We start from the raw sequence: 16596 nt of genomic DNA on the forward strand, positions 1-16596 counted from the left end.
AAAGTATATAAATCACTGTAAAAAAAATAAAAATTAAAGTTAATATTTTAAAAATAGACTAAAATAAATAGAAAAGAAACCTAGAACTAGATTCATTGTAATTTTTTATTAGAAAACAAAACTATAGTTGGCAAAAGCATTAATTGTTATTTTCTGATTCCGATACTTCGTATTTCAATTGTTATTTGCAGTTATTTACATGTTTACGGGTTGTGTGCATGACACATTCATAAAAACCAATTTATTGAAATGTAATGTATACTTAAAAATGTTGAAAATGAGCATTGTAGTTAAATAAGTTAGGACAAATTGTTTTACGAAAAATAGGACGATTTGGTAAATTAAATATACAAAATTCGTGTATTGGATTTAAAATATGAATTTTTTTTAAAAAAAAATTATCTACACGTAACGATTACTAGAAAAATGTTGAAAATGAACGTCGTATTTAAAGAAATTAAGGCAAATTGTTTTACGAAAACTATGACGATTTGGTAATTTATACGTAACTTGTGTATTGGATTTATAATATGAATTAATATATATATATATATATATATATGGGGTCTTTTCAAAAATATAAAAAAGCGGCAAAATATTTACACCCTATATAACAATTCCAAAAACAGAAAAAACTCAAAGACCCACCATGTAAAATACCAAAAATGCCTCGTCAACCACGCTGTCAATAACGCGCACGTAATATATTTGTGATCGTATAAATTTAGTTATTGTTTAATACGCGATCGTTTAGACATGACTACAATTTATACGCGATCGTTTAGATATGGCTACAATTTTTCTTTTTAATTCCATCGTTTAATTTTGTTACACAATCGTTTGATTTTGTTACGTTTAAATTTGGTTACACGATTGTTTAGATTTGGGGACCTAAATCTAAATGATTTTTTTAATTCTTATGGTACACGATCGTTTAAATTTCTTTACACGATCGTTTATTTGTTTTACACAATCGTTTACATTTGGCTACTCCAATCCAAATGATTTTTTTTCACCGTTCTTTATATACGATTTTTTTTTACACGATCGTTTACTTTTTTTTAAAAAAACGATCGTTTACATTTGACTACTCCAATCTAAATGATTTTTTTTCAAGAATTTTTATATACAATATTTTTTTTTACATGATCGTTTACATTTGCCTACTCCAATTTAAATGATTTCTTTTCAAGATTCTTTATACACGATCTTTTATTTTTTTTACACGTTATTTGTTTTTTTACAAGATAGTTTACATTGGGCTACTCCAATATAAATGATTTTTTTTCAAGATTCTTTATACACGATCTTTTAGATTTTGCTATTTTTTGTACATGACGTAAAAAAAAGGAAAAGAAGAAAGACGATGAAAAGAAACCGCAGCGAAAAAAAAAAAAGAGGAAAAGTAAAAAGACGGTGGAAAAGCAAAAAAAGAGGAAAAGAAAAAAAAACGATAAAAAGATTAAACGACGTAAATAAAGAATTTAAAAATAAGAAAGATGATGGAAAGAAATTGCAGAAAAAAATAGAAAAGAAGAAAGACGAAATCACATAAGGAAGACGACGAAAGAAATAGCAGGAGCAAGACGAATCTTACAAGAAAGATAGAAGGTCAAACCTGAAATATTTAAAAAATGACTAACTTTATGGCGCCGTAAATAGTTTGGTATTTTGTTACTAAGTTTTCCTATATATATATATATATATATATATATAATACTACTTACATAACCATTCTCCCAAAGACATCTTATTATAATGTTATCGTAATCACTCACATAACTCTTCTACCAGACACATTTTATCATAACACTTCCTCCATAACCCTAACCTCTCATTATCCAACCCTTCTCCCAAATGGTCCTTTAAGTGTTTAGATGCAATTAGAGTAAAATTCGATCCATTTTTTTCGCTGGATTTGAACTAGGGGTGTAAAATCCCAAACCGTACCGATGAACCAAACCAAATCGATTCGATTCGATTCGGTTCAGTTTAAAAGAACAATAGTATATAACCGAACCGAACCAGTGGGTTGGTTCGGGTGTGGTTCACCCGATTTAGGTTAAAATTAAAGAAAATGTCACTTTCGTTCTTCTGTTCTTCTTCGTTTTCTCCTTCGAACGAAACTTTCTCCTTCATTCGTTCTCTTCATTCTCCGTCATTCTCCGGCGTGGGTTTGGCTTTTACGGTATCCTCCCGCGTGGGTTTGGTGGAGCTCGACTTTCCGACGACAAGGTAAAATTTGTTTCATGATTTTATGATTTGCTGATTGATTTTGCAATTTGTTTCATGATTCTTGTTTGGTTGGAAAGAATTTTGGTTTAATTTTGTTGATGGGTTTTGATTTTTTGAATTGGGTATTGTAGATTGAGGCTTTAACTGGCTTTAATTTTGTTTTGTCATGCCATTTATCACCCTTTTCCATTACAGTAATTGTTTGAGTTTGAGTTTATTTGACTGTTTGAGTTTATTTTTTTGTTGTGGAGTTTCGTTTGTGTTTAAATAAGGCAAATGGTTAGGGAAATGAAAATGGAAAGGAAGGTGGGTGGCAGTGGGAGTTTTAATAAGGTTGGTACTTTTGGTCGTACACGAATGATTAGAGGAGTGGAAATAATGAAACGACCATTGAAGTCCTTTTTGTTCTTTCGTTATTCTGCATCGTTGAAATGTTTGGTGGTGAAGAATTCATCATATTCTGCACCCTAGTTCTTTTTTCATAATATTTAACACAAAGTTCAACTCAACATTACACTAAACAAACTCAGCAGCAAAAGAAGCCTCTGGTGGAAGAGTAAAACTCAATCCCTTCTCTTGATAATGCTTGATAATGCTTAATGATCTTACTTTCACTTTGCTTTTACTTTCTTCAAAATAGACAGAGACTAAGAACATTACTAAGCATACCTTGAAGATTGGTTTAATAGTTGTCTGGCATTTTCATCAATATATTAGGTGTACAATTGTCAGAGATATGCCTGCTGCCAGCCTTGGCTTAAACAAATTCTACTATACTGGACTTATAACTGCACATATGAAGAAGAAACCTTGTGGCAGATGATCTTGCTATTAAAGTAAAAAATCATCTCAGCTGTTCTTCATGTCCTTGTTAATGTTCGGTTGGTGAATATATCAATACAATGCTACTTTTCTATGATTACCGGTTGAACTTGTTGACGGTCAAAGGAATGGTTATCGGTGAATATATCAATACAATGCTACTTTTCTGATTGCGTTCTAACTTAAGTTTCAATTTTCAGCAGCCCAATGTGCAATCTAGATCACAAAAGGAAGGCTCAGAATCATGGGACCCCATGCCCTTTATTCTGCCCGTAGCTTCATTTCTACTTCCTAGTTATTTTTCCCTTTATATTTAGTTGTTATTCTTATTTAGTCATTTTCAAGCATAAGGGGTTGATGATTGCTTTATGATCTTGATTTGAAGCTTTTCTCCTTAATTTTGCTTTATGATCTTGATTTGGAATATATATATAAAAGTATTGTTTAAAGAGGGAGCAGAGTATTTTTTCTGACTTGCACAAGGCTTTGTTTCTAAGAAGAGAAGTTTCAGTTTCACGGGGAAGAAAGATCATTGGTGTTGTTGAAGAACAATAATAATATGGTGGATGGGGTTTGTTCTAGAATATATATATATATATATAAAAGGGGGAGGAGGATGCAGTGGAGAGAGCAGTGTAAAAAAAAATGAGATGTTTAGTTTTGAAGTGAAAAAAAAATGAACCAACCCGAATGTGGGTTGGGTCGGGCTCTGCTACTAAAATAACCGTGCATTTTGGGTCGGGTCGGTTCTGAAGGAAACCCGACCCAACCCAATTACATCCCTAGTTATTTCATTCATCTATTTCTCTATTGATTGTCCTTTTCTGGTGCTGTAACCGTGATGGTTCTTTTTTTCCCTGCTCGTGTTATTACTGCACTGCGAACATGATGGAAGAAATTAGTGTTTATGACACTGAAAGAGTCTCGTAACTGTGTATTGCAGTAACGTGTTCAAAGAAGAAAAGAGGGATTTTGTTTCTATTTTCTGAATTGTATCTTTCTTCAAATGCCTGTTTGATAATCTTTATAGGCCCGGTGCTGCCTCAGAATATTACTTCGAGTGAAATTCTCGTTTTACTAGACATTATTTCTCATTTGTGTTATCTTAACTAATTTTCAGGAGCTTGATTGTAGAGAAGGAATGAAAGGAGGAGCTTAATATCTAGGATAAGCTTGTGTTGATTAGAAACTTCATCTCCGCGCAAGCTATCATGGAAATTGATGATCAAAACCCTGCATCAACTGCTGCGGAATCTCCTGAAACCCTTCCTGGTGGTGAAAATGAGGAACTTGATAATCCAGCCGAACCAACTCAACCTGCAGCTACATCAGTTATTCCACCTTCAATTGTCCCTGCCATTGCTCCTATCCCCCCTCCAATTATCCGTCCATTGGCTCCTCTTCCGAGCCGACCTCCCCTCTTTAGGCCCCCTGTAACACAAAATGGTGAGTTGAGAACAAGTGACTCAGACTCAGAACATGATGAATTGGCTCCTGCCCGAACAGCTCCAGGTTCAACTGCAGAGTATGAAATCTCAGAAGAGAGCAGGCAGGCTAGGGAGCGTCATGAAAAAGCCATGCAGGAATTTTTGATGAAGCGTCGTGCTTCTGCTTTAGCGGTGCCTACTAATGACATGGCTGTTCGAGCTCGTCTTCGACGTCTTGGTGAGCCCATAACTCTTTTTGGAGAAAGAGAAATGGAAAGACGGGACAGGTTGCGGTCGATAATGGCACGATTGGATGCTGAAGGGCAATTAGAGAAGCTCATGAAAGTTCATGAGGAAGAGGAGGCTGCAGCTACTGGTGGAACTGAGGAGGCTGAGGAGGAAGTGCTTCAGTATCCCTTTTATACTGAGGGGTCCAAAGCTCTCTTGGATGCAAGAATTGATATTGCAAAGTATTCCATCCTAAGAGCATCTTCACGCCTTGAGCGTGCAAAAAGGAAGCGGGATGACCCAGATGAAGATGTGGAAGCAGAAATGGATTGGGCTCTGAGGCAGGCTGAAAGTTTGGTCCTGGACTGTAGTGAGATAGGAGATGATCGACCACTTTCTGGTTGTTCTTTCTCGTCTGATGGAAAATTTCTTGCCACTAGGCAAGTCTTCTCATTTTGCAGTTTCTCCTTTTCAATATCCACCCCCGTTTCACCTATTTGTAGAAGGGGAAAAAGAAAATGTAATAGATCTTTCTGGTGATAGATTAGCTATTAACTTCCTACTTAGCTTACTTCCTCAGTTAAACGCGAGACCAAAGATAATATAGAAGTGAATGTTTTTCCATTTTTCATTCCAGTCAGCGATGAGCTTTATAGCCTTTGTATTTAGCTTTCATTTACTACTGGCTTTCCATTTGATGGTTTTTGTATTTCTTTTCTTGTTTTATTTCTATAGTTCATTGAGTGGAGTTGCAAAATTGTGGAGCATGCCTCAAGTAAGGAAGGTTTCCAACTTTAAGGGACACACAGAGCGTGTTACTGATGTAATGTTTTCTCCAGTGAATGAGTGTTTAGCAACTGCCTCTGCTGACCGAACTGCAAGGTTGTGGTCTCCAGAAGGATCTCTACTTAAAACATTTGAGGGCCATCTAGACCGCCTTGCACGAATTGCCTTCCACCCGTCGGGCAAGTACTTGGGCACAACTAGCTTTGACAAGACCTGGAGATTATGGGATGTTGAAACTGGTGTAGAATTACTTCTTCAAGAAGGTCACAGTAGAAGTGTCTATGGGATAGCCTTCCACCAGGATGGATCCTTGGTATCATCTTGTGGCCTTGATGCACTTGCTCGCGTTTGGGATCTTCGAACTGGTAGGAGTGTTCTTGCCTTGGAAGGCCACGTCAAGCCAGTAAAGCTCTCTCCTTTCTTTCGATGGGATTGTAGAACATTTGCTTTTTTAATAAATTGGCTTGTTTGCTTCTTACTGATGCCTTGTTTTTCAATCGATGTCATATGTCTATGATGTTATAACCAGGTCCTTGGAGTTAGTTTTTCACCCAACGGTTATCATTTGGCTACTGGTGGAGAAGATAACACTTGTCGGATATGGGATTTAAGGAAGAAAAAATCTCTTTACATAATACCTGCACATTCAAACCTTGTTTCACAGGTGAAATATGAACCTCAGGAGGGATATTTCTTGGTTACTGCATCATTTGATATGACAGCAAAGGTAATCTTGAATACTGCCAGATATTGTTCAAGTCTTGATATTTTCATTTGATTGTTGCTTAATACTTGTTATCTAAGGTTTCACTATCATATGCTCAATTTTTTTTTTTGCAGATTTGGTCTGCTCGAGATTTTAAGCCTGTGAAGACACTCTCTGGTCACGAAGCAAAAGTTACATCTTTGGATATAATTTCAGGTTAGTTATATAACAACTTGCATTGTTTACACAGATTACCACCTAGGTTATTGTGTACACCATTTTTGCATCCTTTTATGGTCTTTGCCACGCATGTCCTGGATTTAGCCTGGACTTGGGTTGATAGATATCACTAATGACTTACGGGTTTTTTTTTTTTTTCGTTGGGGGGAGGGATGTACAATCATGCAAAAAACTATAGCTTATGCTTTTGCTAGCATTGGAGGTGATCCCTGTTCTCTGTTATAAGGAACAGGTAGCATAGACGTAACTTGTTAGTTGCCTACATGTTTTTTTTAAAAGACTGAATGACAATAGTAAAAATGAACTAACGTGCTTGAAATCATTTCTGACCGAATGAAAGGATGATAACCTGGTGGGTTTGACTACGTATGCCCCTGCAGTCTACAAGATAGTGTGCGGCTGGACTTTCAGATTGAAAGATCCCAACTCTTTGCTCTTGGAAGTTCATATCATATCAATGAAATCTTCCCTTCAGAACCTCCGTCATTTATCCCACATGAGAATGGCCTCCCACTCCCCTGGAAATGGAAAACAAAACCTGGTCCCAAAATTTCTGAAAACCTGTCAGGTTCCAATTTTCCCAAAAACTAGTCATTAATTTTAATTTGCTTTGAAGTTGTTCCTAGTTTTGGATATCTCGAGTAGGTGTGTTCACGGGTTGGGTTGGTCTGTTTCGTTTGGGGTTTTCTTTTGGGACCATCTTGATCAATCCTATTCATGAGAGCGACACAACCCAACCCGTATATTATTGTGTTCCGTCATCATGTTGGCCTTTTATCAAAAAAAAATTTAACAACTTCATTTCGTATTACGACATTTGAAGAAGCTCAAAATTAGATCATTACAATGCTAAAGATTTGTAATTTTCACCGGTAATTAGCCTTATTTAGGCACAATCTCAGATTGAACTAATTTTCCGAGGTGGAACCATATTATGTCATAGATGAGCTGGAATTTGGGATCCTATTTTATAAGCTCTAGTGGTGAAAATGGACAGCTTTTTCTTGGTCTAAAATTAAGGGCTCTTTTAAACATTATAGGTTATCGATTTTAGTTACTAGTTTGTGATCTCTTCTTTGATCACCTTTAGATTCTTGAGATGTTCTCCTTATTTCGTTTTGAAATATTCCTTTTACCCAAAGAAAAAGAGGTTTCGGACCTTCGGTGACAGTCGATGGCCATGTTAGCTCCAGTGAGAGAAAGCAAACAAGTGAGAGAGAAAGGGATCTAACCAATGAGTGGTACAACCGGTAGGGAAGGTGGAACTAAAACCGACTAGTGAGCGAGAGAAAAGGGGAAGAAGCACCTTTTGGTTTTATTGGAGAAGCGTTGAGCTTGAGTGAGAGGGAGACAAACAAAATGGTTGTTGACTGGTGTCTCATCTCTGCAATTTATGTGAGAAAAAAAGGAAAGAAAGAATGACTTGAAGTCTTTAACCTTCAAACAATTGTGTGTGTCTATTTATAGATAGATCATAGATAGATAGATAGGTATATGAGATTGATTCAGTTCGGGTTGAATCAAGGATCTTTTCAATTATGCCTGATTCTTCTGTTTATTTTTGTGATCTTGTACAATTCACAGCGGAGTAACCAACTCAAGTTCTAAGTACTCCACTGCTTTCATCAACATAGATTGGAAGGTTTACATTGAGAGAAATGAAAGAATATACGAGGGAATTAAAAAAAAAAAAATCATGCAACAGAAAGAGGGAATCAGACTAACTACATAGACTCCAGTTTAAATGAACAAGACCTAGGTCATAAATATGAAAAGATCTACTGATTGATGCCCACACAAGACCTAGGTCATAAGTACAAAAAGAACTGCTTATTGACCCCCACAAGGACGTGTTGAACCGTTCAAGAGATTTCATTGTAGCTTAGCTCTTCCTTCCATTGGTTGGTGGCCTCTTCTTTGGCTACCTGTTGGGTGTTCTCAGTTCAGAAGGTTAAAAATTCTAAAAAAGGTAAACTTTTTTGTGGCGAATTCTTAAAAGTAGTGCCAGTTCGGTTGGAGTTGGACTATTCCATGGGAGGGGGATCTAGAACACCTTTAGGTGTTCCTATGGTTTCGAACAAATTCTTTTTTCCGGATGATGGATGTTTAGTTCGATCCGAGGCTGTTAAATGATCTTTTGGGCAACTGGAAAGTATTTCAGTAATCTCTGTAATATGGTGTTGATTTTTTCCTCCAATTTTCACCCTTCCTGTAATATTTCATCCCATTATTGTTTATGTGAAGTTTCAAATAAGACCAACTCGACCAGAATATGGTTATTAAGGATTTAGGAAATTATTAAAGGATACTGAACTGTTTCTGTGACAAGTAGAACGTTGGAAGGTGTTTGAATGTAATTTGCTTGTCTTTAAGGACGCAGCCATAAAAGATAGTAGCCGTTTTTCTTTGGTTTTAATGTGAATGGTTATTGATACATCTTTAACACTTACCTCTAAGTAAGTTTTTGCATTATATGCTCGAATTACTTTTTGGAGCAATTCTGCATATGCTTCTGATATCCTGATATTGTTCTTGTTCAATAACAGACGGACAGTGTATTGCAACCGTCTCACATGATCGGACCATAAAGCTCTGGTCTGTTAATAGTAAAGACAAACAGACTATGGACATTGATTAACTTTTCGTAGTACCCAACATGGGAGATGTTTCACGATCTTACTTGAACAGGTTCTGTTCTATAAATTGTACGTCTGCATCCTTGAGATCTAAAGAGACAAGAGAGATGTTTTGAAACTTCGCGGCCTCATGTGAGATAAAGATCTTGGATCAGACGATCTCCCTTTCTAATTATGTAACATCATGTATCTGATTGAATCTTGAATAGTGAGTTATTTGAAAATTTTTAACTTTTGTTTTTTCCTAGAAAAGAAATGGAAGGATTATATCAATGGAGGACAGAAAAAAAGGGAGAGGAATATTTCCCGCATGTTGAGATTAAAAATGCGACAACATTAGAGGTAAGAATTGATAAGTAAATGACATGTAGTTTTCTTTAGTTTTCCTTTTGGTTAGAAATGGTTTGTGGCACCGATTACCAGTGACTAAGGATATCAAAATTATGTGGCTAATATACAATTTTAGGTAAGCCTAATTGGACCAATTGGAGTCTAACCAAATCTATAAATTTGTTAATTGTGGTTCTGTCGAGTTCGATAAGCCTATGGTTGTGACAAGAGATGCATTAGCCTTATTTCCAAATTTTACTGTAGGAACGTACTATTTTTTAATTAATTCTAAAGTGAATAAGTTGGTTATGATAATCATCCAACAATGATCAACACATGCCAGCACATTTCACCACATACCCTATTTGGATGATTGTGTGGTAACTAGTAGGATTGTGCACGTTTCTCAAAAATCTTAGTTTTATTGTATTGAAAAAACTGAAAAATGTAACGATGAGAATTGTGCTTTTCGTGTTCGATTTGGTGTAACAGGACGCACAAACAATCTAGAATTTTCATTTCAATATGCTATAGCAACACAAGATTTTCATTTGAATACGAAATCACAAGTAAATGAAAAAAAAAAAAAAAAAAGAACAAATACATAGGAGTTGATAAGTGATGAGAGAACAAGAAAAGGAAATTGAAGAGAGAAAGAAAGAGAGATAGGTTAAGAAAAAGAAATTGAAACCCCAAACACGTGCATAGAAATTGATCAAACTTCAATGAAAAAGGAAGAATACAAATATTTGTACACAAAGTTCTTTAATATATCATGCTACTTCATACCTAAATATGTACTAATAAAGATTAGGTAGAATTTAAAATATAAAGTTTTATTTACATGTTAAATGTAAAGAGTTCTATAAATTTTGACCATGTTATATTTATCATTTTTAAAAACCTTGCTTTACACTTGAATGTTATTCTTCTCTCATATTTAATATGTTTATAAATTTGAAGGGAATTTGACCGATCATTAGCCTTTGCCTCTCGTATTTAACAATTCTTTTAACCTAAAAATTTGTCAAATAAATAGTTCTTAAAACCTTATTTAGCTTTTTACACAAATGTGTGTGTATATATTATTTCAAGAATTCAAATGATATTAATTTTAATTAAGGCCCTTTTTAATAATCATGTGGTTTTTGGTTCTTGGTTATACTTATAAAGTGTTACTTAATATTTGTTCCTTTATTTGTTTCACTATGTATCTTGTTTTCAGAAATTAGGTCGAGTTTCAAAACAATTTTTCTTTTTTAGAATTCGACTAAGAACGTAAGTGTTGAAGTTTAGAAAAATGATAATCATAATAATAGAAGGAAATTTTCAAATAGATCAAAATGAACTTTATAAATTATAGCAAAATTTCATATCTATTTATCATGGATAGAATTTGAAATATTTTGTAAATATTTTCACCAATTTTGTCGTTTTACAATACTTTCCCTAATAATATGTTATAAAAAGAAAACAAGTATAATTTTCAAATACTTATTTGTATTTTCGGTTCCTTTTTTTTTTCTTTTGTGATCTATTCATAATCATTAACCCTTTAAAAACTCAAATAGTTATAGCTTAAAACAATTATGGTATACAATCACAAAATTTAGACATATGTTTAGTCTATTAGATTTAATGGGAATAGTTGGAAGAAAGAAAAATAAAAAGTGGAAGATATAATATTTGTTTATATGAATTACAGAAAGATAGATTAGAAAAGGAAGGCAAATGGAAATGCCAAGATATTTAGTTTTAGGAATTGAGGTTGTGGAAATTATTGAATTGACATATTGGAGGAGGCAATGACTTGCATGAACACTCACTCAACCCTTCATATTCTTCTTCCTTCTTCCTCAAATGGGAAGGGAACCCCAACTTTCTCTTTTTACTTTTTCCAAACTTTTTTTTGCTTTCCATCTCCCCATCCCAATGGGTAACTGCTTAAATTCTTCTGCTAAAGTTCAAAATGCCCACACCTCCCAAGGAACTCACGGTAACACTCGTATCTCCATTTCTCTCAATGGATCTCTTACCCTTTCCTTCTCTTATTATTTATGTTTTTGCTCTCTTTTGGCCTTGTAGTTTCTGGGTTTTCCTTGGAACTTTCATTGCTTTGATCTTCTGCTTGGTTTGGTTACTTGGAATTTTTGGTGGATTCTGCCGTTTCCCCTCTTTTCTTTCTGGTTTTAGCAAATTTGAGATTAGGCTGCTGGTTTTATGATATTGTGTATTGGTTGAAGTTTCAAATTGTTTATTCTGTTTGGAAAGAAAAAAAGATTTTAGAGAGAAACGCAATTTTTAAAGTCAATAGAATTAATTATATTTTTTATTTGGAGCTTTATGGGAAAAGGGAAGGAAGTAATGGGTTTACTAATGTAAGCTCTCAATTCTAAGATTAATTAATTAATTGAAAATTAAGTATGACAAAGTTGAATTAGAAATTTGTATCAATTGTCCCAACTCCTAAGAAATCAACCATTGCCAAAAGTGAGCGTAGCGTATACTTATACAATGCTACCACTCCCTACCTAACTATTGTATTGAAAAAAATCAACCATTTTAATCACATATTCTTCCAAAAAAAAAAAAAAAAAAAAGATTTGCAATTCTTATTCATGAGGTAACAAATAAAATGATTCTTTTGAAATTTTGCAAATTTTTCTCAAAACGAAACTTACTTTTTTAGTTCTGTGGCTTTTCAAAGTTAACCCTATAAATATTTTCTTAGATTTTGGTTTCAAACCTCTGTTTAGTTCTAATTTCTCATGTCTTAAAATGTTTTAAATCCGTCAGTTCCAGTTTAATAAAAGGTGTAGTTTCTAATAAATTATTGAACTTTTAATTTTTTGCTTTCTTATATAAATTTGTTAGTTTTTGATCCATTTGGTAACCATTTGAATTTTTAAAGTTACGTCTATAAACATCACTTTTATCGTACCATTAAGTTTATATGTTTTATCATCTACTTTCTACTTATATTTATAAAAAGAAAATTAAGTCAAATTTTAGAAATTAAAAAAGAAAAAGTAATTTTCAAAATCTTGTAGTTGATTTTAGAATTTCAAGAAATTTAAATGTTCCCTTAAGATGAAAACCATAGTTAAAAAGTTGGGAGGTAACAATCAGAAATTTTAAAAATAGATAACTAAAAAGGAAATCTTTATCAAATTAATAAGTATGCCTAAACATTGTGAAACTTGCTTGGAATTAGTTGAAAGGGAGGAGTGAAATTACAAAAGTAAAGATGTTAATTTTTTTTTTCTTTTGATTTGCCACTCCAAATTTCCAAAATTAAAAGATTATATATTTGTGTATAAAACTTAGAAGGTAAAATGTTTTCTATGGTTATGTTATTTTTAAATGATTGTGGCCGTGGCCGTGGCCGTGTCCGATGCAAGCATTAAAGGACATAATTAACATTAGAAACCTATTAAATAAATACATACATATATGTATGCATGCATGCATATATATAAGCTTATAGACTTATTAATAACTTTTTAAAGTACAGTGCCAAAAGGATGTAAATAGATATTAGATACAACTTTAGTTTCAAGGATTAAATAGATATAACTAATGAATCCCTGACACTGTCTTGTTTTCCTTTTTGGATCAGAAATCTGGTTATGTTTTTAAAGGATGGATTGATGAAAACATGTGGGCTACAGCGAGGTTGGAATTGGGAATGGTTGTTGCAGTCAAGAAGCATAAGCCTGAAGCTTCCCAAGGCCACAAAGAGTGGTCGGTGCGTATAGCCTAATTGATGCTATTTTCTTTTTCACTTTTCATGTGTTTCTTCTCTCATATGCTTTTGTCTCCAACTGCAATTAAAATTCAGACAGAGGTTAATACTTGGGAAAATTTCATCATCCAAATCTAGTTAAGCTGATTGGGTATTGCTTGGAAGGCGAGAATCGTTTGTTGGTATACGAGTTTATGCCGAGAGGGAGCTTGGAGAATCATCTCTTCAGAAGTAAGTTTTGTAAACTTTAGATGTACATAGTGGAAAAAGGACCTTTACCTGGCTTTTGTTCTAGGGATGCTCCAAATAATTGACTCTGCTGCCTGGACTCATACAATGCCATTGACTCTGTTTCTTGAATATTCTTCTACGAAATATGTCTGCCTCTCTCTCAAATGCTCTAATTATCAGTTGTCACATTGTAAAGATAGTTAATAGTTCATTTATGTACCCTAATATGAACTGGATTAGGAGTACTCAAATGGAGTATTTGAGGTACTGAATTGAGTTATGAAGTCTAGAGTTAATATGTTAGAATTAGGAAGGGGTAGGATTGTAAGATGGAATTTCTCGATAAATATATGCAAAATAAAGAAAAGAGAGAATATGAAGTTTTTCGATGAATGTGCAAACTTCAATAATTTTACTATAGAATTTGAGTTAACTAACACCCATTTCTGAAGTTGGTGGACCAAACATGTCTGAAATGTTCAAAATGGTTGCTTTTCCATCTTGAAGAGACTTTTTACATATGACCCTCTTTATAAACTAACAGTTTTATAGTGAAAAAATTGCTTTTATGTGAGTTTGGATATGATATGAATAAAATATAATGTAAAACTCCCATTTTGTTTCGACTTATAATAGATGTAATTCAACAAGGTCACATGCTAAGTTCTGTTGTGCAACCTCTTTCTTGGGCATTGAGGATCAAAGTGGCAATAGCTGCTGCCAGAGGGCTTTCCTTTCTCCATGAAGCCGAATTGCATGTTATCTATCGCGATTTTAAGGCATCCAACATCCTACTTGATGCGGTAAGAAACCGATTCTTGTAGAGAAAAACACCCACATCCGTTCTGCACAAATGCTATACAACTTTGTTACAAGAAGTGTTGTTTGTAATGCAGGAAAGCAAAGCTTTCTGATTTTGGTTTGTCGAAGGCTGGTCCAACGGGAGATAGAACTCATGTAACTACTCAAATGTTATAGGGAACACCCGTGGCTATGCTGCACCTGAATATATTGCTACAGGTTCGTAACATACCCTATATTATTGCACTTTTGCAAAGTGTTGGTGGTTTTCTCTTTTATTTACACAAGCTGAAATACGTGTTAGCGAAATCTGAAAGGATAAAGCATTATTTTTTATAAGCCATTTAGTCTTACAATATTTAACTTATAAATACTCCTTCAACCGATGAATTTGTTTGATTTGTTATCTATGTTTTCAAAACCTATGTCAAGGGTTTGAAAGCAAAATGAGTAGACCCGGTTTGATAACGGTTCAGTTTTTAGAAAATGTACACGAAACATATTCCTTGCTTTTACACTACGCAATATCCATTATCCATGTAATATATTTCATTGAGGTTTCTGCTTTATGTTGTTTTTATTTTCCAAATTATGGACACCAAACTCGAAGGATGATATTCTAAAAAAGGAGCTTATGTAGCTGCAAATTTGGCTTCACGATGCCTTAGGAATGAACCAAGGGCTTGACCTCGAATGACAGAAATTTTGGGTGCATTGGAGGAACTTGAAACCCCCAAAACTCCGGTTAGAATCTCACATTCAATTCAACGTACTACTCCTACTTTGTCAAACTCGAACATCGATAGGTTTAGGGTGGAGAATTTTTACCTGAAGATCACTTTTTACCCCAAGATAAAAAAACAACGGAAAATTTTCATATCTTCAATTTAAAATAATGTCCAAATATTTCTACGATGGTGGAGATTTTTTTTTTCAGATTTATATTAAAATTTTCAGTAGAAAAACTAGAACAGTGTTGTTTTTTTTTTCCTTTCAAAAAACAAATTCTTAATCCATTTTTATTTTAGAATTTTATTTGAGTAAATAATAAAAATTTATAAGAATACAATAAATCACAACAATAATTTGATGATAGAATGAGCAATATGTTACCATCAACTCCTCGAAAGAGAAGGTGCACTTACTTGTGACCTTCAATTCATCTTTATTTTTATTTTGGAAAATATGAACTTCATAAAATATAACGACGGTATTCGTGTTGAGTTGAAAGACTTTTTTGATTCAGTCTAATTGTTTGAATAGTAAAGCTTTCAACCAAAAGACTCTCGTTAAACAATGAATTAATTCAACTTAATTAACCATACAACATTTGGGTTGGATTGAGATGAGTTAGTTATTGAGGCTATATCTCTATTTTTACCACTAGACCAATCCAAAGATGGTTAACAAAAATAGAACATTAATGAATACATAAACATTAAATTTTATTATTTTCATATATTGAATTAAGATTAAAAACTTGATTTCAATTTATATATCTTTTCGGAGTGATCAAGAAGCTACTTTAATTCAAAGGGTCGTAGAATAAGTTATCCAAAAAAATAAAATTAAATAAAAATAAAATAAATATATACATAGATAATGGTAGAAAAATTGTTAAAAATAGAAAAATTGATAAAATATATATATATATAAAATTAAATGTAATAAAATTTGTCTAGTTTTCTTATATATATATAGTGTAAATAGTTTTTTTTCTTGATAAAAATCCCATAATTGTATAATAAGAAAAAGAATTGATTTAAGGTTATTTTAACAACACAGCTCATAAATGGATTGGATTGATTGATTTTTTTTAAAAAAAATCATATGTTTTTTGTTGAACACTCGCAGTCATTCCATTGATTATTAATAATTATTAAAAACATTTAATAATAAATAATTAATTAAAGATTCAGATTAACATACTTAATTAACTGATCAATGAGTTTTTTTTCTACAAATAAACTGATAAAATAGTTGTACATATATAAAAATAAATAATTCGAAAGTTAGGGACGAAAATAGAAAATACACTAAAGTAGAATTTAAATCATATAAAAAATATATATCTCAATTCTATATTTCCATTTTTTTTAAAAGGATATGTAACGCCTCAAAAATTAAGATTTAATTTATTGGACGTTATTTTGAATTTATTTAATGAGAATTATTTAATTTATGTGGGAATTGAAATTAATTAAATATTTGTTGGATGAATATTTAATTAATTAGAGGTTTTGACATGTGGTGTTTATTGAGATTTTGATTAAATGATAGGTTAAGAGGATTAAGTAAAGTTGTGGATTTTTAATGTTGTTGAAGTTGAATTAAATTAAATAATTATGGATGTTATTTAATTAAATTGTGGGTGGAAAGTTTCTTGGAGATTTAATAATTATATGTATA

At 33.0% G+C, this 16596-nt stretch overlaps 1 protein-coding gene and 1 long non-coding RNA gene across 6 annotated transcripts; both read left to right on the plus strand.

The window, feature by feature from the left end:
* Positions 1-2071: 2071 nt before the first annotated feature.
* On the plus strand, positions 2072-9311 carry LOC103502534 (U4/U6 small nuclear ribonucleoprotein PRP4-like protein). 5 transcript variants are annotated; one of them, XM_051090757.1, is made up of 8 exons: positions 2079-2235; positions 2953-3071; positions 3258-3329; positions 4178-5152; positions 5448-5901; positions 6028-6225; positions 6339-6420; positions 8991-9311. In XM_051090757.1, exons 4-8 carry the CDS (start codon positions 4269-4271, stop codon positions 9080-9082), a joined length of 1710 nt encoding a protein of 569 aa, XP_050946714.1. In that variant the 5' UTR covers positions 2079-2235; positions 2953-3071; positions 3258-3329; positions 4178-4268; the 3' UTR covers positions 9083-9311. The 5 variants fall into 5 exon arrangements, with proteins under 5 accessions (XP_008464716.1, XP_050946714.1, XP_050946715.1 ...); XM_051090758.1 differs by having other exon boundaries at positions 2953-3329; XM_051090756.1 differs by lacking the exon at positions 3258-3329 and having other exon boundaries at positions 2953-3195.
* Positions 9312-11148: 1837 nt separating this feature from the next.
* Positions 11149-14756, plus strand: LOC103502533 (uncharacterized). Its single transcript, XR_007824156.1, has 5 exons — positions 11149-11406; positions 13030-13158; positions 13252-13386; positions 14023-14189; positions 14283-14756. It is a non-coding gene; the product is annotated as an uncharacterized LOC103502533 (long non-coding RNA).
* Positions 14757-16596: the final 1840 nt, after the last annotated feature.

This window comes from Cucumis melo, chromosome 10, assembly GCF_025177605.1.
Source record: "Cucumis melo cultivar AY chromosome 10, USDA_Cmelo_AY_1.0, whole genome shotgun sequence".
NCBI classification, from domain to species: domain Eukaryota; kingdom Viridiplantae; phylum Streptophyta; class Magnoliopsida; order Cucurbitales; family Cucurbitaceae; genus Cucumis; species Cucumis melo.